Genomic DNA, 27,929 nt, shown 5'->3' with positions numbered 1-27,929 from the left:
GGAAGGTGTTTGAGCAGGTATAATGGCAACATTTCAGAAAACGTTAGAGAGGTAAATAGATAGGATGGGTTTAGAGAGATGTGGGCCGAACACCAGCAGGTGGGACAATTTGGTCAGCACAGGCAAGTTGGGCTGAAGCTCCTGTTTCCATGCAGTGGAAAAGCAAATTGTACAAAGGATGTGGAGAGGTTGCAAAAAGATCTCATGACCAAAGATCTAGCAGATGGAGTACAATGTTAGTAAATACAAGGTCATCCACTTTGGTAGGAAAAATAGAATAGATTATTTAAATGGTGAAAGACTGCAGCATGCTGTCATGCAGAAGGACTTGGGAGTGGTTATGCATGAAACACAAAAAGCTGGGTTGGAGGTACAACAGGTTATTAAGAAGGCAAATGGAATGTTGGCCTTCATCATGACAGGAATTGAATTCAAGAGAAGTCATGCTGCAACTGTACAAGGTACTAGTGAGGTTGCACATGGAGTACTGTGTGCAGTTCTGGTTTCCGTACTTGAAGATATACTAGCCTTGGAGGCAGTCCAGGGGAGGTTCACCTGGTTGATCCTGGAGATGAGGGGGTTGACCTATGAGGAGAGACTAAATCGTTCGAATTCAGAAAAATGAGAGGAGATCTTAGAGAAATATAAAATTATGAAAGGGATTGATAAGACAGAGGTAGGAAAATTGTTTTCACTGGTAGGTGAGATCAGAACTAGGGGACACAGTCACAAGATTTAAGATGGAGCTGAGGAAAAACTGTTTTTCCCAGATGTAGTGCCAGTTGATGAAGTAGACAAAGATGTGGAATTCTCTACCCAGGGAAGCAGTTGAGGCTACTTTAAACATATTTAAGGAATATGGGGTAAAGGCAGGTAGGTCGAGTTGAGTCAATGATCATACCAGCCATTATTCATTACCTTATTGAATGCCAGAGCAGGTTCGACAGGCCGGATGGTTGACTCCTGCTCCTATTTCTTATGACTGGAAAAGGGCAGAAGCTGGGTACTCTGCACTTTTATTCCCCAAACCTTTTCCATCCTCCACAAGACACATCAGGAGTGAAGTGCAATGTCTCCACTTGCCTGGATGGAAACACACCACCATCCAGGATGGAGATTAATTTGGCTGTCGCCCATGCCTGACCACCCTGCTTATGCCTCCAGGGACCATCCCTCTGCCCACACACCAATATCCACCTTCCCCCTGCCTACATGCCCATGCCTTCCCCATGCCCACCTGCCCATCCTATGCCCACAAGCCCATGCCTACCCCTGCCCGTACATTCCTGCCCTTCAGGCACCAGCACTTCCCTTCCATGCCCATGTCTCCCCCTCTCCTGCCAGACACATCCCTGCCCTGTACACAGACCATTATCCTTAGGGCATAATCCTGGAAATAATGCTCCAAATTAAAATCCTTTTCAGCCAATACTGTTTGTGCTCATGGTGGAGCCTGTGCAAGCTCAGCAGTATGCCACATAACCTGACCAGTATGCCACATAACCTGACTGCCCTTCCCTCAGAATGGTTCAGGCACACTCCCAGAGCTAGTAATCTGACTTTCCGCACACAAAACGCATTGATATTCACAACCATGAATTGACCTCTGGCTCAGCAGTAATCCAAGTGGAAGGGACCTTGTTCACTCATTGCAAGGCAGATCATGTGCATTTCCTCAGTTCAGGTCTTCAGTATTTAAGGAAAGTCAGAGGTTTACACCACAGAAACAACCTCAACCAGACTGTCTGATCAAGCTTTTCCCATGCTTGGCCAATATTCCTGTACATATACTTTCTCTGGTAGATTGTCCCATGTACCTGCTCCCTGAGGTCATTTTTCAATCTTTCCCCTCTCATCTGAACTCTTCAGACTCCCTAAAGACTGTGACTTTTATCTTATCAGTCCCCCTCAGGGTTTTATAAACCTCAACCCCCTGATCATGACTCACGTTAACTCCCGTCTGCCAGTAAGCCTTGGTCCACCACATCCCGTCTACAGGTGTAACACTTCCATGGCAGATGGTCCTGATCCTGTACTCAGCACCGGGCAAGTCTTCTTTGGCTTGGCTTCGCGGACGAAGATTTATGGAGGGGGTATAAGTCCACGTCAGCTGCAGGCTCGTTTGTGGCTGACAAGTCCGATGCGGGACAGGCAGACACGGTTGCAGCGGCTGCAGGGGAAATTTGGTTGGTTGGGGTTGGGTGTTGGGTTTTTCCTCCTTTGCCTTTTGTCAGTGAGGTGGGCTCTGCGGTCTTCTTCAAAGGAGGTTGCTGCCCGCCAAACTGTGAGGCGCCAAGATGCACGGTTTGAGGCGATATCAGCCCACTGGCGGTGGTCAATGTGGCAGGCACCAAGAGATTTCTTTAGGCAGTCCTTGTACCTTTTCTTTGGTGCACCTCTGTCACGGTGGCCAGTGGAGAGCTCGCCATATAACACGATCTTGGGAAGGCGATGGTCCTCCATTCTGGAGACGTGACCCATCCAGCGCAAGTAGATAACAAGTAAACACACAGAGATGCTGGAGGAACTCAGCCGGTCTCGTAGCATCCACAGGGGATAAAGATATATATAACCAACATTTCGGACCTGAGCCCTTCCTCAAGGTATGAGTGAAATGCAGGCAGGCACAGCATAAAAGGAACAGCAGGTGGAGGCGTACAGGCCAACAGACAAAAGGGATTAATTGGATGTGGAGAAGAGACCAGGTGAGAATTGATTGGGGAAAGTGGTTTGGCTCTGTGAATGCAGAGCTGGGGTAAAGGTCATAGAAATAGAACTATACAGTACAGGCCCTTTGGCCCTCAATGTTGTGCTGACCCATAAATTCATTCCTTCATAAAAAAAGTACCAAACCCTCCCTACCTCTATTTTTCTTTCATTCATGTGTCTAAGAATCTCTTAAATGTCCCTAATGTTCCAGCCTCCACCACCATCCCTGATAATGCATTCTAGGCTCCCACAACTCTGTATAAAAAAACTTACCCCTAATGTCTCCCCTAAACTTCCCTCCCTTCACTTTGTACACATGTCCTCTGGTGTCTGCTGATCCTGCCCTGGGAAACAGGTGCTGGCTGTCCATCCTGTCTATGCCTTTCATAATCTTGTAGACCTCTATCAAGTCTCCTCTCATCCTTCTTTGCTCCAAAGTGAGAAGTCCCAGCTTTGCTAACCTTGCCTCAAAAGACTTGTTTCCCAATCCAGGCAACATCCTGGGAAATCTCCTCTGCACCCTCTCCACATCCTTCCTATAATGAGGTGACCAGAACTGAACACAATACTCTAAGTGTGGTCTTACCAAAGACTTGTAGAGTTGTAACATGACCTCTCTACTCCTGAGCATAATCCCCCTATTAATGAAGCCCAGCATTCCATAGACCTTAACTATCCTATCAATCTGTGTGGTGACCTTGGGAGATGTATAGATTTGAACCGCAAGGTCCCTCTACCCTGTACTCAGCCTTCTGGTTTGTCCTTCCAAAATGCATCACCTCACACTTATCTGGATTGAAATCCATCTGTTGCTTTATCACCCAACTCTGCATCCTGTCTATATCCTCTTGTAACCTTTGACAACCTTCAGCTCCATCCACAACTCCTCCAACCTTCTTGTCATCTGCAAATTTATAAAAATCACAAAGAGCAGGGGTCCCAGAAGAGACTTGCAGTACTCCACTAGTCACTGACCTCCAGGCAGAATACTTTCCTTCCACAACTACTCTCTGCTTTCCTCCTATAAACCAATTTTTTTATCCACAGCCACAGTTTCAGTGATCCCATACCTCATTACTTTCTGAATGAGTCTCTCATGGGGGACCGTGTCAAATACATGTCGACCACATCTACCATCTACCCTCATCAATTGTTTTTATTACCTCCTCAAAAAACTCAATTAGACTCGTGAGGCACGACCTTCCCTTCACAAAGCCATGCTGACTATCCTTGTGTAAACCGTACTTCTCCAAATGCTCATAGATCCTATCCTTAAGAATCCTCTCCATTAGTTTACCCACCACTGACCTCCAGCATTTCTGTGTTTTTACTATAATGTCTGTAGACTCTCGAGTTTCATTCCTGGCAGATAACACCTCCCTCAGACCATTAGTTATGGTCACAGCTCCACACTCAACAACATCGTCCCAAACTAATTCACCCCCAAACTCAGAGCCCTGGCTCTCACCACCCCACCTCTGCAACTGGATCCTTGATTTCCTGACGTGCAGATCACAATCAGTGAGGATCGATGGCAACTCCTCCCCCGCAATAATACTCAACACCGCTGCCCCTTACAGACTGCACCCCTGATCACACTCATGACCGAATGGACAAGTGCTGTTTAAACTCCATCTACGTCTACAGGAGACACGACCTTCGAAGTCACATCACACACGATGACAAGATGGAGTAGGGGAAGGAGATCAGCAGTCTGGTGACATGGTGGCAGGACAATATTACTCCATAAAACATCGGTTGGGGGTGGGGAGGAAGAGCATTCAAGGTTCCTTTATTGCCATGTAATAAAACCAGTGTAATATGGCACAGAATTGGCTCTTGTCTGCTGTAAGGCAGATTCGCCATCATCAGAAATAGTCCAGGCCCCCACCAGAGTCACTGAGTGTCTGTGGATTCACTTCCAGAGCTCCCGCAGCCACACCATCATCAGTCAAAAACATCGGCAATTCAACCTCCAGATCCAAACCTTTGGCACAATCAGGAACCCTTCAGTACACTCATCACCCACCCACATCTTGGTTCCGATACCTGGTACTCCTTCTGCCAGAAATGAGCCAGTCTCCAGCAGGCTGGAACCTAGTGCGAGTTCTTCGACTGCAGTTACCAGCAGTCCTCGCCTCGAGTCACCAGCAACCCGCCTCCTGTGTGCTCTTTAACTACCCCTCGCTGGTCTGCGCTGTGATCACCATGCCATAGGTCATATCTGCTTCTCTCCTTCTCAGACAGGAGTGGGAGTCTCCCCATTTTCTGGTGCCCTGCACCAGTCCTCTGCTTCTCCTTGAGTACGCAACCCCTTGAGGCTGCTGCTGAACAAATGTGCTGCCATCTTGCTTCCAGACTCCACGGAAACAGGATTTTAAAATAAATCAGCTCCTTTCACAGGCTGTTAAAGCCTTTATGGAGCCGTCAGTAATTGGTGGTAAAGCCCTGTGGAGGAGTGCTGTGTCTCCTGGCACCCCTGGCAGCACCACCAGTATTTTCTTTGCATGAATCAACGGTGTTGACCTTGAGGTACTTAACACCATCACCAAAACCCTATCCAGACCAGCCATTATGATGAAGAAAACATACCAGCAGCTCTACTTTCCCAAAGGCAGAAGAAAATCACTGTACTCCAGGTCTCTTATCAACATTTTACAGGTTCGCCAAAGAAAGTCTCCTATCTGGGCACATTCCAGCATGGGACTCCCAATAAACTGAAGAGGGTTATGAACACAGCTCAGACCATCACACACATCCACCCCCCACCACCCCCCACCCCGCCCTCTCCATCAACTCTGTCTACCCCTCCTCCTGTCTCAGGAGAGCTGCTGGCATATTAAAGAATCAAACCTCTCTGGACACACTATCCCTCCATCAGGCAACTCAGATCTATGATCTATGTTAGGATCTATGAGCTCGAAAACATGAACCTCCAGATGCTTTCTGCTGCTAGCAGACTTTAATTGTAAAATGTGATGCCCTTCAACTATTTTAACGGTGCTGTTCCCTACATCTGGCATTATCTGACTTGCTGCAACACCACGCCCTGAACTACTATCTGCTGTACTTATGTGATGACTTTCTCAAAATCTTTGAAGTGCTGTCCAGCCTGTTTACATTCTTTTCATTTATTAAAAATTGACATCCAACCCTGGTTGTCACAGACTAGCACCACAACAACAAGGGAAATTCTCGCAAGGGAATCTGATTGTCCTAGCTGAGTTCACACGTGACAAATTCTGGGACAACGCAGACCGTACCCAAACTACGCAAGAAACAAAGAGGCAAAAGGAACATTGTTTAAAATCGCCTGAAAAAATTATTTTATTTTTTGGTAGAACTCTTCAGCTATACACTGCCCAAGTAGTTCCACAGAATACATACAGCATCACTTTAAATTTAGATTTACAGCTCGGTAACAGGCCACTTCAGCCCATCAGCCTGTGGTGCCCAATTTACACCCAGGATACATTTTGAATGGTGGGAGGAAACCGAACCCCTGGGGAAAACCCATGCAGACATGTGGAGAACATACCAACTCCTTACAGTCAGCATGGGATTTGAACCCCGGTCCCAATCACTGGCGCTATAACAGCGTTGCACTAACCGCAACATACACCAACCATGCCCCAAAAACAAAGTTTGCTGTACAATCACAATTAATCCAACAACATCTCTAACTATAGGAGCTTTCCAGACAGATATAGCACTGTAACAGACCCTTCTGGCCCACAAAGCCAATCCATCGAAATACACCCATGTGACTAATTCATCCCACAAGTCTTTGGATTGTGGGATGGACCAGTGACATGGGCAGGAAGGATGATGAGTTCAGGGAGTTAGGTGTGAAGTTGAAGGACAGGACCTCAAAGGTTGTGATCTCAGCATTGCTACCTGTGTCAGTGCAAAAGAGATAAGAAATAGAAAGATCCTAAAATAGAGAAAGGAAATGAGAAAGGATCTCAAAAGCATGAATCAAAAGCAAGTTGTTTTCAGGTAAGGATGTGTGAGGTAAGTGGGAGGCCTTCAAAGGCGTCATTTAGAGAGCACAGGGTTTATATGTTCCTGTTAGGATTAAAAGCATAGTTAACAGCACAGGGAACCTTGATTTTTGAGGGGTGTTGGGGATCTGGTTAATAAGAGAGAGGTTTATAGCAAGTACAAACAACAGATGAGGTAAAAATAAAGAAAAGCTGAAGAGGGAAATCAGGAGGGTTAAAAGAAAAGCGTATGGGCTTCGACAGAGCAAAAGGATAGGAAGGTACAAGTTGGACCCCTTGAAGATCAGAGTGTTTTTTTCATCAGTATATACTCAGGAAATGGACAGAGTTGTGGTAAGTAAGGAAAACAAGCAGTGAGGTCATGGAACCTATACAGATTAGAGAGGAGGATGTGTTTACTGTCTTAAAGCAAATAAGGGTGGATAAATCCTGACAAGCTATTCCCTCAGGCCTTGAGGGAGGCTAGTGACGTCTTTAGTAGGTAAATTATTGAAAGGTATTGGATATACAATTATTTGGATAGCCAGGGACTGATTAGGGATAGTCAACATGGATTTGTGCGTGTTAGGTCATGTTTAACCAGTCTTCTAGAGTTTTTCTAGGAGGTTACCAGGAAAGCTGATGAAGGAAAGGCTGTGGATGTTGTCTTTGTGAACTTCAGTAAGGCCTTTGGCAAGGTCCCACATGGGAGGTTAGTCAGGAAGGTCAGGGAGGTTAGTCAGACACTCGGTATTCATGGTGAAGTAGTGAACTGGATTTGACAATGGCTGGACGGGAGAAGGGAGAGAATAGTGGTGGATGATTGCTTCTCAGACTGGAGGCCTGTGACTGGTGGTGCCCCTCAGAGATCAGTGCTGGAACCATTGTTTGTTGTCTATATCAATGGTCTGAATGATAATGTGATAAATTGGATCAGTAAGTTTACAGGTGACAATAAGATTGGGGGCATTGTGGACAGTGAGGAAGGTTTTCAAAGCTTGCAGAGATCTGGACCAGATGGAAAACTGGGCTGAATAATGATAGATGGAATTTAATGCAGACAAGTGTTGCATTTTGGAAGGACAAACCAAGAAAGGACACACACAATAAATGGTAGGGCATTGAGGAGTGTGGAAGAACAGAAGGATCTGTGAATGTTGAGACATAATTTCCTGAAAGTGGCATCAGAGATAGATAGGGTTGTAAGGAGAGCTTTTGGCATATTGGCCTTCATAAATCAAAGTATTGAGTATAGGAGTTAGGATGTTATAGTAAAGTTGTGTAAGACATTTGTGAGGCCAAATGTGGAGTACTGGGTGCAGTATTTTGGTCATCTAACTACAGGAAAGATATCAATAAGATAGAAAGAATGCAGAGAAGATTTACTAGGATGTTGCCCGGACTTCAGGAACTGAGTTACAGGGAAAAGTTAAACAGGTTAGGACTTTATTCCCTGGAGCATAGAAGAATGAGGGGAGATTTGATAGAAGTATTTAAAATTATGAGGGGAATAGACACTGTAAATGTAGGTAGGATTTTTCCACTGAGGGTAGGTGAGATACAAACTAAAGGACATGGGTTAAGAGTGGGGTAACTTCACAGAGAGAGTTGTGGGAGTGTGGAACAAGCTGCCATCTGAAGTGGCAAATGTGAGCTCAATTTTAAAATTTAAGAGGAATTTGGACTGGTATGTGGAAGGGATAGGTATGGATTGGGCGCAGGTCAGAGGGATTAGGCAAAAAAAATGGTTCAGCACAGACTAGAAGGGCCGAAGAGGTCTGTTTCTGTGCTGTAATGTTCTACATAGTCACTTTAGCTCCTTCCTGTGAGGAGTTGTTGAGTGTCCACGATAGTTAAGTAAAATCCAAGGAACTAAGTGCTCTCCACTACAGAATTTTTGATGTACAGGGTGGTCATTCCTGGTCCTCCTGAAGTCCACAATCATCTCTTTTGTTTGTTCACGTTGCGACTCAAATTGTTGTTCTAACACCATTTCATGAGATTTTCCACCTTTTCTCTGTAGTGCGGCTCATCGTTGTTGCTGATGAGGCCGACGACTGTGGTGTCATCTTCAAACTCGATGACACTGTCAGAGCTGGAGCTGGCAATGAAGTCGTGGGTCAGTAGTGTGAGCAGGAGTGGCTGGCCGCTGTAAGGTAAAACATCATGAGATGGGAATGTGTAGGGAGTTACCCTGTACAGGGCAGTAACAAGAAGGGGAGGTGTCCTTGTACTCCTGTTAGGTAAAACATCATGAGATGGGACCGGAGAAGGAGTCACCCAGTACTAAGGAGTAACAGAATGCATCCTTGTACTTACAAGATAAGAGAGACATTGATGGATTGAGAGGCAGGAAGCTAGCAGGGAAAGGATAGCAACAGTTTTAGTCATTGGACAAGTAATGATATGATGATGTTCTAAGCACATATCCAAGGGTATAAAAAATCACCATTTTGCTGATAACGGCAGAATGCATTCTCCGACTAACTTTGTTAGTCGCAAGTGTTACAATCCGGTAATAAAGAACAAAGAACCCTGATTTCGACTCAGCCTGGTGTTTGTCTCACTCATTCATGAACAAAGCAGACCTAACAATTTGGTGACCCCGACGTGATGGGTGAGTGAACACTGGACGACGGTTTCTGTTTTTTCTGACAATCATCTCAGCCGGCTGATAAAAAGGTCCAGAGAAGCCTGTTTTAACAAAATTCTCTTTTTTTTTTAAAAATCTTTATGATTGTCAGTAAGAACTGGAGATCGGACAAATTAGACGACCACAATTGAAGGTCGCATGCCAGGATTGTAACACGTAAGTGATTACAGACAAGATAAAAGTCCTTAAGGTGTTTGAATGACATTTATTAAGTGCTTCGCAAGAAACTACTAGAGTTTAAAAGTCTTTATTGTGTCGTTGCAAAGTCCAATAGAGTGAGAAGGTGGTCTATAAACAATTGAGGACCTGAGTTTTCTGCCCTAAACTGGTTATTAAGAGGAGAAATCTCCCACGTGAAGGTTGGGCTTTGAAAGAAAACAAAGGTTCAGGCTTATTGGCCTCAATTGTATCTGAGAGACTGACTTATAAATGTCCGGTAGGTATGATAATGTCTGTACACTTGAGAAGTTAAGAATTTATTTCCCCAATTCGCCGTGGTGGAATACCACAGCAGACACTAGAGACCTTGAGACAACAAAAAAAGTACTCAGGGACCCCTGCCTGGTGAACAAGAACGACGACAGAAGGCTGCGACAGCTGTGTCCGGATCAGGTAGGAGATATTAATGAAAAAGTTGACAAACTCCTAAGAGACACCCGGTTTATTCGAAATACTTTTGATAAGTTAAATGAGGGTATTCCCAACATCACCAAGGAGATAAAGTTACGTAAATTCATAGATTGGTACAGGGAAACAGGACAAAAGTATAGCCCAAATATTTGGTTTTCTAGTTGTAATTTAACTTTCAGACCCCTTTGGGAAAACAGAGAGTGGAAAACGAGCAATCAGAGTATACAGGACAGTCTGAAGTCAATTGGAGGACAAGACTTAGAGACTGTTCTTTTAAAAGATATTAGTCATCCAGCTTGCAAGGAGACATTTTTAAAAGCAATTTTCATTGACATAGATCCCCTAAACGGACAAGAACCTAAATTAAAACAGGCATTAGAAAGCGGTCCCGCAGCTATGGCTGTACAGTTGCCTGCTAAGACTTTTGACCAAGTTATTAAGGAAATTAATCAGGAATTAGAGGAGCGAAATACCAGTAATGCGGCATTGGAAAAACAAAAAATGCTCCGAAAATGTGTAGACCGCTGGAGGAAGAGGGGTTGGTTACCCGGGGGCACTGAGATGTTCCTGACAGGTGAGGAAAAAAAAAAATTTTAAAACGTAGAGGCTTAGATAAGCTGGAAGAAACAAAACACAGAAGGGAAAGGAAAAGTGCCTGTTTCCAGTTTCCAGCCACGAAGTGTCCGGGTTTGCTCTCTCCCTCCCTCCTTTCACCCTCCCCCCTCTCTCTTCTCTCCCCCTCTCTCTCTTCTCCCCCCCCCTCCTCTCTCACCCACTCCCCCTCCCAATCCCAATCTGTGGCGGTGCTGCCCTGAAATCCCCAGGTTGGGCAGGGCAGAGAAATACAATTTGGTTTTAATTTTGTGCCCACAATTCCAGCTCCGCATCAAATGGGATCCTGTTTTATCCTCTCTCCCTCCCTTTTTCCCGCACCCCCACCATTGCGGGATCAGGGCAGACATTGTGGGCTGACGTGTAGCTCACTCGAGGTGGGAGGGAAGGAAGGAGTGATAGTTCCCAGTGGTGGGAGACCCAATCTGATCCAGACCAGTGATCACAGGATGAGAACCTTTTAAAACCTTTGAAACGAAAGTGTTAATCTGAAGACTTTTCTCCCAGTGGGGCCAGTGCAAGGCATTTTCTCTCTCTATCTCTTGTGCTCTGTGTATCTGCCTCTCTATCTCTTTCTCTCGCTATGCTCTCTCTCTCTCTCTCTCTCTCTCTCTCTCTCTCTCTCTCTCTCTCTGACACCCCAGATGGGATACTGGAGTCACGTCCCTTATATCCAGATATTGAGACACTGGGGTGTGACAAGAACCACGGGAATAGGGACACATCAGACGAGGTACAGGCCCCTTTAATAAAAATAGAAGGGGGAGTAATAGATGTAGAGACCCCTCTGGAGTCCAAGAAAATAGAAAAGGAGTTAGAGATACAGAAATGGAACATGAAAAAGGTTCAGGATAACATTAAAAAATTAAACAGAGATATTAATGTGCTGGGGCAGATCAGTGAGGATCAAAAAGAATTAATGGTAGGTGTATTGAAGGAAGTGGAAAAGATAACTACAACACTGTCAGGAGAAATTAAAGCTGAAGGAATGGTAATAGGAGTAAAGGACGAAAAGTGTAGTACAGATGAGGAAACGAGATACGATCCACCATGGGAGGAAAGTAGAAGGAAAAGACTCGGGAGGGAGAAAAATAGACATGCCTACCTGGACATAGTTAGGACAAAAGAGAAAGATGTGAAACAACTAAACTATGGCCGAAAAGATTATCTTAGAGATGAACGTGACCAATATACCTTTGACCCTGAGACATTGGAAGCTGATAGGGACAGTGACAGTGACGAAGAAGAGTCAGAACAAGGTGGGATAAATAAATGCATGCCAAGAGTAAAGAAGGAGCAGAAATCCCCAAAATTGAGATATCAATGCCCATTACTGATCACGGGACGGGGAACTCAAAAATATGTACCCTGGTCACGAATGGACTTAGAGAGTTTAATGAAAAAACTACCTCTGTTGAGTAATGGGGCTAGTCCATGGATTTCTTGTTTTGAGCGAGAAACCTGCCAAGAACAATTAGCACTCGCAGATGTCAGAACTATCATGATAAAATTAAAGGCAGAAGGGGCCCTGAAGCAAATAGAGAAAATTGTAAGAAGCAGTAAATTGGGGGATGAAATAGAATTTAACCCACTTCGGAATAAATTTTGGGAAGCACTTAGAGAAACATTTCCTACACCCTATAGTTTGGATGCCTTGGTAACCCTTCAACTAAAGGAAGGAGAGACTGCACACGAGTATTTCACTCGAGCATGGGACTTATGGGAAACAGGGACTGGAGAAAGACCCGACCACAGCCCCTTAGGAAGGGCTCACTTTCGTAATGGGATAATAAACGGACTACCTGCTACGGTTCAAGCAAAATTAAGGGACATTGTGGGATTAGAGACAATGTCAGAGGATTTGTGGAAAAGACACCTGACACATGCAATCAAACAACATCGTCAATCAGAGCATGCTAAGTCAGAAAGTGCGTCCCAGAAGGAGGTGGACAAGACAACCGATAAATTGGTGAGAGCCATAGAACATATAGGGGTTAAATTAGCGGCCCAACAGATAGTCCCACAGGTCATGGGGCCAGTGATAAATCCGGGACCCCAAGTAAGAAATGGTTGAGAAAGACAGCTAGGTACAATGTATAGAGGGGAACATGCAGTATGCTGGTACTGCCAAAATCCTGGACACTACCAGCGGAACTGTCCGGAGGCTGGGAGAGCAAGGGGAAAAAGATTACCCTCTATGAGAGGCTATCGGGGAAGAGGAGGAAACTTAAGAGGACAAGCAAGGGGTAGGGGTGGACACATTGATGGGCCCCAGAGAATCGGGGGGTGGCAGAGTGATCAACAAGTCCAGGCACCTCAGTGTAATGACTATATTGAGGAAGGTGCTGAATTTGATTATTGAAGGTGCCATGGAGAATCAAAAATCACGCCTCCCTGGGAGCCACCAAAAATTTGGGGGACGGTAAATGGAGAAAAAATTGAATTTATGGTTGACACAGGGGCAGCAGTTACGACAGTGATTAAAAAACCCCCAGGGAGCACATTTTCGGGCAAAACATTATCTACAATAGGATTCTCCGGGATAAGGGAAACACAGCCCTATACAGATAACATCGACATGACATTTGGACGACAAAGGGTTAAAACGCCTGTCCTGGTTGTGCCAAGTTGCCCCATTAATTTATTAGCAAGGGACATTCTTACCAAACTAGGAATAACCATACAATGTTCTGAGAAGGGCCTTCGGTTAACATACCCAGGGGATACAATAAGAAGGGGAGGACAGTTTATAGTAATGACCCCATCTAACGCTTCAGAAGACTCTGTGGAGGTTAGTATTTTCTGGAGTCGGCTACTGTATGATGAACCAGGCCCAGGGCTGATTAAACAGTTTTTTGAGTGGAGGGCCAGTATTCCACGGTATGGGGATTACCATTATCCACTAGATCCTATGCATGTTACATTAAACTACACCATCCACCTGGACCAGGAATATGAGGAGAGGTGGGACTCTCTAAAAGAAGGGAAGACAGAAACGATACATTGTCCATTTATCTTTGTAGGTAAGGAGGGAATAGCTGCTATGGTTGTCATGACAGAAGAACAAATGGAGTGGTTCTGCTTAGGAGTAGAAAGTGTGCCTCATGTGACCTTGGGTATTGCCAAAGATCATCACGCTCGACAGCTGGGTCCGATGGTAAAGGAAGCGATAGGATGTGAATACAGGCAGACAGAAATCCCGGGATATTCCACCTCGGAGGGAGGAAAATTTGTCAGACTGAATATTGAAGCATGGGACCAGGTAGTGAATGAGAAAGTAGAAAGAGACCGAGCCATAGAAGGAGAAAATATTGATCACAGAGACTCAGACAAATATCTTTCTAATCTGAGTCCACATATATGGACAACGGGGCCCTATGATGTGGGAGTAATAAAAGGAGAGGTATTTCTAGAATTGGCCAACCCCGGGCAGAAACCAATATGGAGAAAACAATACCGCTTGTCGCCCAGTCAGGAGGAGGGTATTAAAGGAACGATAGAAGGGTTAATGGAGTCAGGGGTTTTAAGGGCGGCACCTGACAGTATGTGGAACACGCCCATCATGCCTGTTCCCAAACAGGGTAGAAAAGACTGGAGGATGGTACACGACCTCCGGGAAATTAACTTGGCTACCAAGACCATCGGGAGACCAGTCCCAGACCCATATGTAGCACTTAGGGCTCTGAGTCCGGAGCACGAATACTATACTGTCATTGATCTGGCAAACGCATTCTTCTGCTTGAATTTAGCTGAGGAATGGCAAGACTGGTTAACTTTCACTTACCAAGCACATCGGTACACATACACTAGATTACCTCAGGGTCATAAGGACAGTCCAGGACTGTTCAATCAGGCCCTTAGCGAAATCCTAATGAAATTAAAGCTCCCGGAAGATGTTACACTGATTCAGTATGTAGACGACCTACTATTAGCAGGGAAAATGCCACATGGGTGCCTGACAGGGCAGCCAAACAGGTTACTGGTTATCATGAACATATACAGGGGATGATTTTGAGGTCCCATAACAAAAAAAAATGAATCTGAAACTAAGGAGACTTGTAGCAGATTGAATGACTACACAGATGAGTTTTGTGGAGGAAGAGTGCTGTACAACTGGCTCCCTGCTAACTGGGATGGTCGGTGTGCTCTAGTAACCCTTAATGCGCCAGTGCTGATTGTCAAAAGGCAGGAGGGAGACGAGGATTCCCTAGAATTGCGCCACACAGAGAGTTGGCTGTGGAGGAAAAGGAGGAGTGTTGGACTCTTGGGGCCGGGAGGAAGGAACCCTGATGGGGTATGGATTGATGCCATTGGCCAAGCCCGGAATATTCCGGACGAATTTAAATTAGCCGATGAGATTGCAGCTGGGTTTGAAAGCTTTCCTGTTTTTAGTGCAATTTTTCCCATCACTGTAAATAAGAATGTTAATAGGATCAACCTTATTCACTATAATGTCCAGCGCCTTGCAAATTTGACCAGGGACGTTGTTGAGGCAATACATCAACAACTGTCAGAAACTTCCCTTATGACACTTCAGAATAGGATAGCGATTGATATGGTCCTGGCAGAGAAAGGTGGAGTGTGTGCTATGTTTGGAGATCTATGCTGCACTTCTATCTCTAATAACACAGGGCCAGATGGATCACTCACTAAGGGGTTAACGAAACTTAGGGCATTGGCGAAAGAATTAAAAGCCCAGTCTGGAGTCTCCAATCCTGTTTTATCCTGGTTACAGGGAGTGTTTGGGAGATGGAGCACATTGTTAGGACAACTTTTGCTGGGTTTGTTCATTTCTGTATCAATTTTTATCACTTGTGGCTGTTGTTGTATTCCATGCATTCGAACGCTGGTCACGAGGACCATAGAGAAAGCCTTTGCTGACCGTGATGAACTGCCTCCGAAATATCAAGCTGTGCAGGCTGTGGAGCAAGACTATCTCACATTACAGGAGGCGGAGAAAGTTGCTGAGATCGATCTGGAGTCTGAAGGGGAATGTGATGGAAAGGAGGGATTGTGAATTAGATTGTTACACATATAATTTTAACCTTGCTTGTAACCTAAATATTATAACATTGATTGTAACACAAACATTATTAATCAGATTGTAGAACAAGTATTATGAATTAGATTGTAGACCATATGTTAACTTGGGAATTTACTAATGTACGGGGGGTTAGCTAGTTTTTTGCTTGGGGGCAAATGGGATGAAACTTGTAAACGGGCAATGGGATCGGGGTGACGGATGGGGGGTGTACGCAAAGGAGGGTTGGGGGAGCCCTCGCCCACCAGCCGAACTACCCTGTGAACAGAACCCGTATAGAGCTTGGCAATAATAGGCGAACTAATGTAACGCAGTGGTAGCATAGTCAGGGCGAGATTGTCCTCTAAAGAGGACAAAGGAGGGATTGTAAGGTAAAACATCATGAGATGGGAATGTGTAGGGAGTTACCCTGTACAGGGCAGTAACAAGAAGGGGAGGTGTCCTTGTACTCCTGTTAGGTAAAACATCATGAGATGGGACCGGAGAAGGAGTCACCCAGTACTAAGGAGTAACAGAATGCATCCTTGTACTTACAAGATAAGAGAGACATTGATGGATTGAGAGGCAGGAAGCTAGCAGGGAAAGGATAGCAACAGTTTTAGTCATTGGACAAGTAATGATATGATGATGTTCTAAGCACATATCCAAGGGTATAAAAAATCACCATTTTGCTGATAACGGCAGAATGCATTCTCCGACTAACTTTGTTAGTCGCAAGTGTTACAATCCGGTAATAAAGAACAAAGAACCCTGATTTCGACTCAGCCTGGTGTTTGTCTCACTCATTCATGAACAAAGCAGACCTAACACCGCACAGCCCTGAGGAGCTCCAGTGCTCAGCGTGATGGTGCTTAACCTTCTGCTACCAACCTGGACAAACTGTGGTCTTTCCATTAGGAAGTCCAGAATCCAATTACTGAGAGGGGTGTTGAGTCCAAGTGTGGCCAAGCTTCTCCACCAGCTTCTGGGGAACGATTGTATTAAACTCTAAAATGAAGTTGTTGAACAGCAGCCTGGTATATGAAGTGACATTCTCCAAGTGAGACAGGACAGAATTGGGGGGGGGGGGGGGGGGGGGTGTCAAGGCTATTTCATTATCATTGGAATAGGTCCATCTGTAAGCAATTTGAAATGTTTCTGGGAGGTACGCTTTGATGTATTGTGTGCAGTTTTGGTGACTTAACTCCAGGAAAGATATCAATAAGATAGAATGAGTGGAGAGAGGATTTACTGGGATGTTGCCCGGACTTCAGGAACTGAGTTACAGGGAAAGGTTAAACAGGTTAGGACTTTATTCCCTGGAGCGTATAGGAGAATGAGGGGAGATTTGACAGAGGTATTTAAAATTATGATGGGATAGAGAGTAAATGTAGACAGGTTCTTTCCACTGAGGGAAGGTGAGTTACAAACCAGAGGACGAGTTAAGGGTGAACGGGGAAATGTTTGGGGAAACTTCTTCACAGAGAGATTGGTGGGAGTGTGGAACATGCTGCCAGCTGAAGTGGTGAATGCTGGCTCAATTTAAAGAAAAATTTGGACACGTACATGGATGGGAGGGGTAATGGAGGCTATGGAATGGGTGGTGGTCATGGAACTAGGCAGAATAATAATTTAGCACAAACTAGAAGGGCTGCAATGTTCTGTGCTGCAATGTTCTGTAGTTCTATGAAAACCGCAGCATCTAGAGAAAACTCACGCAGATAGAGGACGTAGAAACTCCTTACAGACATTGGCGGACTCAAACTCAATGCTGACTCTGTAATAGCATTGCACTAAATGCTATGTTAACCATGCTGCCCTGGCAGAAATATACAATAACCTCATGCAGAAGAAACGAATTTCCTGAATGAGTAAATTTAAGAGACCTCTAATCCCTCCTCTCACAATGCCTGGCACAAATCACACCACTATTCTCTCAACTCTATTCAGATTGCAGCCAGGTCTCAAGTCCACATATTAACACTCCTTTCAAGAGCCAGTGATACTTTGTAGCAATGCAATGAAATTCAATTCTGGCATGACAGGAAGATCAACCAAGGGAATAGTGCCTGGAAGAAGGGGCATGGCGAGATGGCGTAGAAAGAAGACGTTCAGTTCTGCCTCTCCCCAGTTGAACTAATTAATACCAGAATTTAAAAGTTGTGAAAGTGGTTAAAATTAGTTTTTAAAGGTGTCTGAAAAGTAGAGAATAAAAATGACTGCAAATGTGAAGAAATCCAAGGCACAGTTAAAGAAGAAATTACCTTATAAAAGTGTGGAAGAACTGAGGCCCCCTCACTAGGTTGAAGCCACAGAGTTGTCAGCAGGAGCCTCCAAGCATCAACGTACTCCTAGCCGGCTAAGTATAACTCCGGTGCCGACCTTGCAATTGTAAAATGGGGCTGGTATTGTTTTGGGCTCAACCAACCCTGATCTGCGCACCCGTGAAGCCGTGGGCGTGGATGAGTCAGCCGAGCAATATTTGCTGCATGAGCCCGCTATAGTGCCTGGTGGCCGAGGGACACCGTGCTGCGTCAGAAGACGTGCCTGCGCTATCGACGGTGCTCCCGGGCATGAGCAGTGCGTCGCAAGTCCACCAGTTTCTAGATAAAGTGTGGGCTGCGGAGGGACCGGACGGCAGTGGGCTGATGAAGTCGGCTGCTGTTGACAGGGATGCAGACCCACAGCCACGTTGGACAAGTAACTACAAGTGCAGGTGAAGAGGAAGGAAGTCCTACCTTGATGGCGCCAAAACAGGAGGAATTTAGCCTGGGGGCTGTGGCTAAAGAAGGTAGGCCCCAAGGGGGAGTAGTAGAGCCTGGGTTTGATTCTGTGTTTACTATTTTGGAAGGGATCGCCCATCAGATGTCAGTGCAGATGTCTACACAGTTAAATCAAGGATTAATGGAAATGAAAGTTAAAATGAATATTTGTGAAGAAATGTCATCTGTGAAGAGTGATATGAATGTGGTTAAAAGATGTTTGACGGCGGTGGATACTGTACAAGATCATTTTTTTTAAATTGAAGAGGCTTTTCATGAGTGGAAGACCAAGTGGAACGAAATTGATAAAAAATGGAAAAAGGTCAGTGTTTTTTCCATCAGTACATACTCAGGAAATGGACAGAGTTGTGGTAAGTAAGGAAAACAAGCAGTGAGGTCATGGAACCTATACAGATTAGAGAGGAGGATGTGCTTACTGTCTTAAAGCAAATAAGGGTGGATAAATCCTGACAAGCTATTCCCTCAGGCCTTGAGGGAGGCTAGTGATGTCTTTAGTAGGTAAATTATTGAAAGGTATTGGATATACAATTATTTGGATAGCCAGGGACTGATTAGGGATAGTCAACATGGCTTTGTGCGTGGTAGGTCGTACTCATTGCGTAATAAAATTGCGTAGGATTCTTTTGTGGGTTGGGAGATACAAAAGAGAGAATTGTTGAAGAAGATTCATTGTTTGGAAAATCAAGGTCGGAGGAATAATGTAAAAATAGTAGGTCTTCCAGAAGATATTGAAGGTTCAGATCTGGTGAAATTTTTTTTAAGAAGTGGATTCCTGATGTGTTGGGAAGTGAATTTTTTCCGGATGGGTTGGAAATTGGACCGGGCACACAGAGCATTGAGGAAGAAGCCTTTTCTGGGCCAACCACCCCAATTCGGTGTTTGAGATACCAGGATAGAGAGATTATATTGTGGATTGTCGTTCAAAAGGCTCGACAAAATCAGACTCCAATGATGGTCCAGGGCAATAGAGTGTTTTTTTACGCTGATTTGAGTCAATAAATTATTAAGAGGCATAGAGAATTTAATTCAGCTACAGAAGTATTGAGGAGAAAGGGTTACAAATTTGCCTTTCATTATCCTGCTATAAGATTTTTATGGAAATTTTCAGTCTCAATTCTTTGAGAATGATCATGGTGCATTAATCTTTGCTAATTCGTTGCCAGATTTATGAGGAGGTGGACGGTCACCGTTATCATCACCTAAAAGGTGGGCATTTGATAAACAGAATGGGAATGGGAAAAATGGAAAGAAGGTCGAACTGACACAGAGTCTTCTTGATATTGAAGATGCGGAATAGTCACTGGGATTGGAATTGTTGGGTTGATTATGTTTGATTAATAATTTGACTTGGGGGGGGGTGGACGGTGCTGAAGCTTTTGATAGTCATCTACCACTAGTGGGTTTTACCACACCCAAATTTTTGGGGAGTTACTACAGTATTGTAGTTTAAAGGGTGAAATAGAAATTTTTTTTAGTTTTTGTGGGGTTTTTTATATCTAAGGGGGTATTTTTGTATTTAGGTTTTTTCTAGCAAGGGGAGCAATATTTTGTAGTAGTGTGAAGTGTGCATATTTTTAAGGTAAAGAAATGTCTAATCTGAATTTTGCAACTTTTAATTTACAGGGATTGAATAATCCAATTAAGCGTAAACGTGTATTGGCTTATATTAAAAAAATGAAAGCTGATATTGCTTTTTTACAAGAAACACGTTTGACGGAAAAAGAAAATTTAAAATTGAAGAGAGATTGGGTTGGATATGTGGTTGCTTCTTTCAATTCTAAGGCAGGGATGTAGCGATTTTGATTCATAAGAAAATACCATTTGAGTTGAAATCATTTACGGAAATTGCTGGTAGGGCTTTGATGGTGAATTGTAAAATTTTTGCAGAATCGTGGTCATTATTGAATGTTTATGTGCCTAATGTGGATGATGATCGATTTATATCTGAGGCTTTTCTAACATTAAATCAGGCTAATGAAAATATCTTAATTAGAGGGGACTTTAATTGTGTTTTGGATCCATTATTGGATAAATCTCCAAAAAGTATAAGGAAATCAAAGATGGCAGTACAAATGGGATCTTTGATGCAAGATTTAAACTTAGTTGAAATTTGGAGGAGAATAAATCTGACAGAAAAGGACTTTTTATTTATCCAGGCATGAATCATTTTCTTGAATAGATTTGTTTTTGATTTCAGCACATTTACAGGCTAGGGTTGTGCAGGCTGAATATAAGAGCAGGATTATAGCTGATCATTCCATGTTGTTTTTATCTTGTGTTGGTTCGAAGGTAATGCAATCAACATCGGTGAAGATTCAATGTAATGTTATTACAGAAACCAGAGTTTATTACCTTTGTTAAGGAACAGACTGCTTTGTTTTTGGCTGAAAATACTAATTCAGTAAGTAGTAATTTTATTGTGTGGGATGCTTTAAAAGCATATTTGCGTGGTCAAATTATCAGTTATTCTATAAAAGTAAAAAAACAGTATTTGGCAGAAAGTTTAGCTTTGGAGAAACAAATTACTGAGTTGGAAAAGGAATTTCAGAAGAAAGTAACAGAAGATAAGAAAGCAGCATTAACTAAGTTGAAATTATGTTACAATACTTTACAAACGTATCAGTATGAGCGATTAATTCAAGGATCTAAATGTTATTATGAGTTAGATGAGAGGGCTCATAAGTATTAGCTTGGCAATTAAAAACGGAACAGGTGTCGAGAACTATTAATGCTGTTAAAAAGAATTCAATAGTTACTTATAAACCTCAGGAAATTAATGACCAATTTTATTCATTTTACCAGAAATTATATACTTCTGAGGGAAATCAGGATGATGGCTCCATTGAATCTTTTTTATCTAAGTTGCATTTACCGGTTTTGGGAGAGGAAGAAGTAAAAGAATTAGAAGCTCCGTTTACAGATTTTGAGATTAAAGAAGCTATACAGGAAATGCCAAATGGAAAGTCACCAGGTGATGATGGATTTTCAGTAGAATTTTATAAGGTATTTTATGAAAATTTGTCTCCTATATTTATGGATGTGCTTCAACAAATAACTAATGATTAGTCATTACCAGAATCGTTTAAGTGCAATAATTACTGTGATTCCAAAGAGATCCATTGAATCGACTAATTTCTTTATAAAATGTGAACTATAAAATAAAAGACTTGCTAAATATTTACCTCAGTTAGTGCATACAGATCAAGCAGGTTTTATTAAGAATAGATGTGCGTCTGATAATATTCTTAGATTGATAACATTGATCAATGCATCAATGCATTCCGCTTGATGTGGAGAAAGCATTTGATCGGGTTGAGTGGAATTTTTTATTTAAGGTGTTGGAGAAGTTTAATTTCGGCCCTCTTTTTACTGGTTGGTTTAAAGCATTGTATAAAAATCTGATTGCTAGGGTGATGACGAATGGCCAAACCTTTTGCCATTTAAATTAATGCGATCAACACGTCAAGGCTGTCCATTGTCACCAGCCTTGTTTGCGTTGGCCATTGAACCATTAGCTCAGGCAATTCGACAGAATGATAATATTAAAGAGATAAGAATTGCAAATGATGAATATAAGATTAATCTATTTGCTGCTGATGTATTGATTTATTTGATATATCCAGAACAATCTTTGAAATATTTAAAAGAATGTTTAGTTCAATTTAGGGAGTTATCTGGGTACAAGGTGAATTGGGATAAGAGTGAAATATTGCCAATTTTGGAGGGGAATTATAAAGCGTGTATATTAAAATTAAGATGGTCTGATAAAATTAAATATCTAGGAGAAATTGTGAATGCAAATTATCAGTGTTTATACAAATTAAATTATGTACCTTTATTGAAAAAGACCAAAATGGATTTAATTAAATGGAAGGATCTTCCATTAACATTAATAGGTCGAGTAAATTGTATTAAAATTAATATTTTTCCACGTATTCTATTTATTTCAGTCAATTCCATGTTTACTTCCAAAGGGATTTTTCAAGATTTGAATAGGGTGGTGAGGAAATTTTTATGGAAAGGAAAATTAGCTCGAGTAGCTTTACAGCAGTTGACATGGAAGTATGCGTTAGGTGGACTTCAGCTGCCTCATTTTCAAAATTATTATGAGGCTACACAGTTAAAGTTTGTTAGTAGAATGATGGATATTAATCAGCCTCCTAGTTGGGCTAAGGTGGAATTAGCTCGTATTCTTGAATTTGATGTTCATCGATTTATACATAAGTGGAATTTGCGTTTATTGCAGGGATATGATAGGCCGGTATTAAAGCATTTACTAAAGATATGGGTTAATAGAAATGATGCTACAGGTACGAAGGGTAAATTATCAATTCAAACTCCGTTATATTAAAATGTTTAACAGGTTATTTAAAGATATGGCATTTTGAGGGTATAAATCTGATCCAGGATTGTTTTGAAGAGGGTCAGTTCCTTTCTTTCAATCGATTGAGGGAGAAATTTGGAACACCAGTAAATTCTTTATTTGTGTATTATCAAAAGAGCTTTGATAAGGGATAATTATGGAAAGGATATGAAATTACCTGAGTTAACGAAGTTTGAATCTTTGATTTCCTCTATACCAAGGAGGGGTTTTATTTCAGATATGTATCGATTGTTACAAGAGAACATGGATAAACCGAATTTGGAGAAATCTAGAAATAAATGGGAAAGTGATTTAACTAATGATATACCTCAGGAGGACTGGGAGGTTATGTGTCATGAAGGGGTAACTCAATTGACTAATGTAAGGTATGGTTTGGTTAATTATAATTTTTTGCATCAGCTATACTTGACTCCAGAATAACCAAAAAAATATGGATTTAGTAATCTGGACGTGTTTTAGATGTGGGTTAAATACTAAAACTTTTTTTTCATGCACTTTGGTCTTGTGATAGTGTACAACCATTTTGAGGAAAATTAGGGTAATTTTGGAGAAATTATTTAAAATTAAATTACCATTAGACCCAAGATTTTTTTGTTGGGTTATAAGGTTTCTTTGACTGGTTTGGGGTTGGATAAGTTTCAGATAGTTTTTGTTTGTTTAGCGTTATCAGTGGCACGGAAATGTATAGCAATTACTTGGAAAGATAATGTAGAGATTAATATAGCTCGTTGGATAATAAATTGAGATCTTGTATTTATATGGGAAAAATAATATAATTTACATGTGGTCGCCTTATTTGAAATATATGGGTTTAGAAATATCTTAAAATGTTGTATATGTTTTATGTTTTCTTTTGGTAATGTTTTTACATTGTTTTAAAAGTTTTAAATAAAGTTTTTTTTTAAAAGGAATAGTGCCTGCAGTTGACAAAGTCCATTAGCTTGGTAAACAGTCAGAGTGCAGGTCAAAGGGCAATGGTCGCTTTAATTCTTATCTAAATTATATCAGTCCTTCCACACTATCTCAAGCACTGGGCAATAAAACTTGTTGCACACTGTTAACTCACCATGCCTTCTGCAAGAAGGCAGATCCTTCCCTGCCTTAGCCTCAAGTACCCAAGTGGATCCAGCAACAGGCCTTTTATCTCCACCCAAAGACAAATGAAGCATATCAATGAATCACCATAGCCCAAAAATGGATTGGACCCATGAATTATTATTCATTTCAGTTCATAATTATCTCAATGACTCAAGAGACCAAACAAGGGAAGTTCTTACTGGAATATTCTGACCCAAGTTCCCTAGCAACTACAGTTTCTGCTTAATCTATCAAACTCACACGCACAGCGATCAGCAAGTTGTTAATTCAGCCAATATTCAACCAATGAGAGGAATGGAGAAGTGTCAGTGTGGGAGAAGACCAGGTCCAGGGTGAAGCACTCACCTGAACATATCCACAGACAACATGTGCGGTCACTCACTCCAAATATCCCACAACCAGCAACTGCAACCACAAGCTCTGCGCATCATTCCCATTGCTCAGGCCCAACACTAGGCATTCCCACTTCCATAATTCCACCCACAACTCACTTGCATAAATGGGTCCAGACGAGTTTCAAAAGTAAAAGCGAGAAACAAACTGCATCAAAATTTATAGACACAATATTATTAAGACATACAGCACAGTAACATGCCATTTCGGCCCATGAGCCCAGGCCTCCCAATTACCCTACAACCCCCCCCAGTTGCTCTCTTTCTACAACTGGAGCATAACTTGGCTACTTTTCTCTCAGTTATAACAGTTTATTGTCAAAGCTAAAGGTTCCATTATTGACATGTAATACTACATTTAGAATGTAACATACATGAAATTCTTTGTCTACTGTAAGGGAGACAGAGTCGACACTTTGTCCAGTGCCCCAACTAATTTCTACAATCTCTTACCATTTAGAGACCATTTTTTTGTTATTTATCCAGCCAAAATGAATAATTTTGAACTTTCCCACAATCTACTACATGTACAGGGCTGCAGGTTAATTGGATATGATTGGGGCAGCACAGGCTCATGGGCCATACTGTACGTCTAAATTTAAAAATTCAGATCCATGTAATCAGCAAAGTTGGCAACCACAACTTTTATGCTAAGTAATTTACATAAATTATAAACATTAATCCTTCATCATAAACTCAATCAGAAAGTCCTGAGGCATGGGACATAAGGAACTCTGGCTGCTTGCTTTTGGAATTGGCTTGCCTGGAGAAAGCAGAGGGTAGAGGTAGATGCAAGGTATCTTGCTTGGAGGTCCGTGGCTCGTGGAGTTCCACAGGGATCTTTTCTGGAACCCCTGCTCTTTGTGATTTTTATAAATAATGATGAAGTAGAGGGGTAGGTCAGTAAATTTGCAGATGGCACAAAAGTTGGAGATGTTGTGGATAGTGTTAAAAGTTGACGTAGGTTACAACAGGCTATAGTCAGGAAGCAGAGTTGGACAGAGAAGTGGCAGATGGAGTTCAGTCTGGATAAATGAGGTGAGGCATTTTGTAAGGATGAAGTTGAAGGCAGAGTACATGGTTAATGGCAGGATTCTTAATAGTGTGGAGGAACAGAGGGATCTTGGAGTTCAGGTCCTCAAGATTGCAAGCTGATTGGGTGGTTAAGAAGACACCCATCATTAGTCAGAGGATTGAATTCAAGACCCGTGAGATAATGTTCCAGCTCTGTAAAACACTTGGAGTATTGTGTTCAGTTCTGATCGCCTCATTACATGAAGGATATTGATGCTTTGGGGAGGTTACAGACAAGATTTACTTGGATGTTGCATAGACTGAAGAACACTTCACATGAAGCAAAACTGACAAAGCTAGAGCTTTTCTCTTTGAAGTGACGATGGATGAGAGGATAGTTGTAAGTTAATAGTTGAAGATTATGAGAGTCTTAAATAAAGTGGCAGCCAGAACCTTTTCCCTGGGGTAACAATAGTAAAGGATATCTGTTTTGAGGTGAGTAGAGGAAAGTTCAGGAGAAATGTCAGAGGTACTTTTTTTTAAAACGTAAGAGTGGTGGGTATCTGGAATGCATTGCCATGGATGGTGGAGGAGATGGGTGCAAAGGGGACATTCACAACACTCTTTGGATGCAAGAAAAATAGAGGGTTGTGGAGGTGAGGTGGGGAATGATTGGATTGTTGATTAGTTTTCATAGGTCAGCACAACATTGTGGGCTGAGGGCAGTGTTTTATATAAAAAAAAGCTGAAGGTCCAACACTAATGCCAAGATGTCACTTGTAATAGGTTTCCAACTGAGGGGAAAAAAATGCCATTTCCTGTAAGCCGGCAACTTGCTCCTGCACTGCACCCTTCCCACTGTAACCTCCGCCTGATCACAGGGAGGGGCACCCCATCAAATACCTTCTGGAAGTCAACGTGGAGACCATTCTCCCCAAATCCATCAATCATTTCCCTTCAGCAAACTATCCTGATGGGATAACATTTTTCTCACTTATCACCACCAAAACATCACGAGGAAGGAGTCGGCAGCAGCTCTACTTCGTGAGGACATTCGTATGTGACTAAAGACTCTCAAAAACTTCTGCAGATAGGGAGCCTTCTGGCTGCTAAATCATTGTCACTCCCACCTCAACCCCCCTGTCCCCCCTCCTCCAAATCTGCCCCCCACCCACATCCCCTTCCCTGTAACTCCCCTCCATTCATCCCCTATCACCCATTGTTCAACCCGTCACTCTCCCCATCCCATTCCCTATCAGCACCCCCTCAACCCCTCCGTCACTGTCACCCTACCTTCCCCCATCCCAGTACCACCCTCCACATTCCCCTCCCCATCCCTCACACCTCTGTCCGTCCCTGACACCCCCACCCACATCCCTGTCCCCCCGCCCCCTCACATTCCCCCCTCCCTGTCCCCGCACCCTCCCCTCACCTCCTATCACTAGGCTCTCACCTCCTCGCACTCCTCGCGGACGGCGAACTGCGTGGCGAGCAAGTGTGAGAGCTGGGCCAGGGGGACGGTGTGGTCGCCACGGCCCAGCCGCTCCTCCAGCCAGCGGATCAGAGGGCTGTGGTGCCGCTGCACCGCGTTCTCCGCCGCGTCATCCCGCACCTTGGCCGCCGCCTCCCGCAGCCGCTGATGCTGCAGCAGGATGTCGGGGCTCGGCCCGCACTGCACACTCCAGGCCGGGGCCGAGCCGGGGCCTCCGCCGGGTGCCGAGCCAGGGGCTACGAAGCCGGCCTTGGCCGGGCTCCGTTCGCCGTCCTGACCCGCTTCCTGCTCCTCGTCCTCCTCCTCGGCGCAGTCGGGCGGCTCGGCCCCGGCGCTGTCCGCGTTGCCCATCCCGGTGTCGCCTGAAGCCGCCGCCTTCGCTCGCCGACCGGTCCGGCTTCCGGTCCACCACTGCCGGTTTCCGCCCCGCTGCCCAGTCGGGCTTCCGCCCCACCACCTCCTGCTTCCGTCCCGTCACTTCCGCGTTCCGGCTAGCTGCCCACCTCGCTGCCATGTGGGTGGGAGACCAGCCCATGTCAGGGACATTCAACGCGAAAAGGGGTGGGGGTGGGGTGGGGGAAGGGAAAAGAAAGAGGAGCGGAGAGAGAGAAAGGGAAGAGGAGCGGGGGGGACGGGGACGAGGGGGAGAGAGAGCTGGGGGGGACGAAGAGGAGACAGAGCTGGGGGTCAGAGGGAAAGGAAGCGAGGGGACGAAGGGGACACAGCTGGGGGGCCGAGGAGGAGACAGCTGGGGGGCAGAGGGAAGGGGAGCGGGGGGACGAGGGGGAGACAGCTGGGGGGACGAGGAGGAGACAGTTGGGGGGGTAGAGGGAAGGGGAGCGGGGGGTGGACGGGGACGAGGGGAGGCGAGGGGGAGACAGCTGGGGGGACGAGGAGGAGACATCTGGGGGGCAGAGGGAAGGGGAGCGGGGTGACGGGGACGAAGGGGAGCGGGGGGACGGGGACGAAGGGGAGCGGGGGGACGGGGACGAAGGGGGGCGAGGGGGAGACAGCTGGGGGGACGAGGAGGAGACATCTGGGGGGCAGAGGGAAGGGGAGCGGGGGGACGGGGACGAAGGGGGGCAAGGGGGAGACAACTGGGGGGACTAGGGGGAGACAACTGGGGGGACTAGGGGGAGACAACTGGGGGGACTAGGGG

At 44.0% G+C, this 27,929-nt stretch overlaps 1 protein-coding gene across 9 annotated transcripts in view; it reads right to left on the bottom strand.

Annotated features, from left to right (window-relative positions):
• Positions 1–27,188, bottom strand: part of zzef1 (zinc finger, ZZ-type with EF hand domain 1) — a 315,777-nt gene extending 288,589 nt beyond the window's left edge. For all 9 annotated transcript variants that reach the window (XR_011340087.1, XM_069884994.1, XM_069884997.1 and 6 more), the window contains exon 1: positions 26,732–27,188. Coding sequence is in view for 8 of the 9 variants with exons in the window: in XM_069884994.1 (XP_069741095.1) it covers positions 26,732–27,121 (390 nt within the window). In the remaining variant the exon portion in view is untranslated. The remainder of the gene's footprint in view (positions 1–26,731) is intronic.
• Positions 27,189–27,929: the final 741 nt, after the last annotated feature.

This window comes from Narcine bancroftii, chromosome 6 (assembly GCF_036971445.1).
Source record: "Narcine bancroftii isolate sNarBan1 chromosome 6, sNarBan1.hap1, whole genome shotgun sequence".
NCBI classification, from domain to species: domain Eukaryota; kingdom Metazoa; phylum Chordata; class Chondrichthyes; order Torpediniformes; family Narcinidae; genus Narcine; species Narcine bancroftii.
This window is presented reverse-complemented; position numbering and strand designations above follow the sequence as displayed.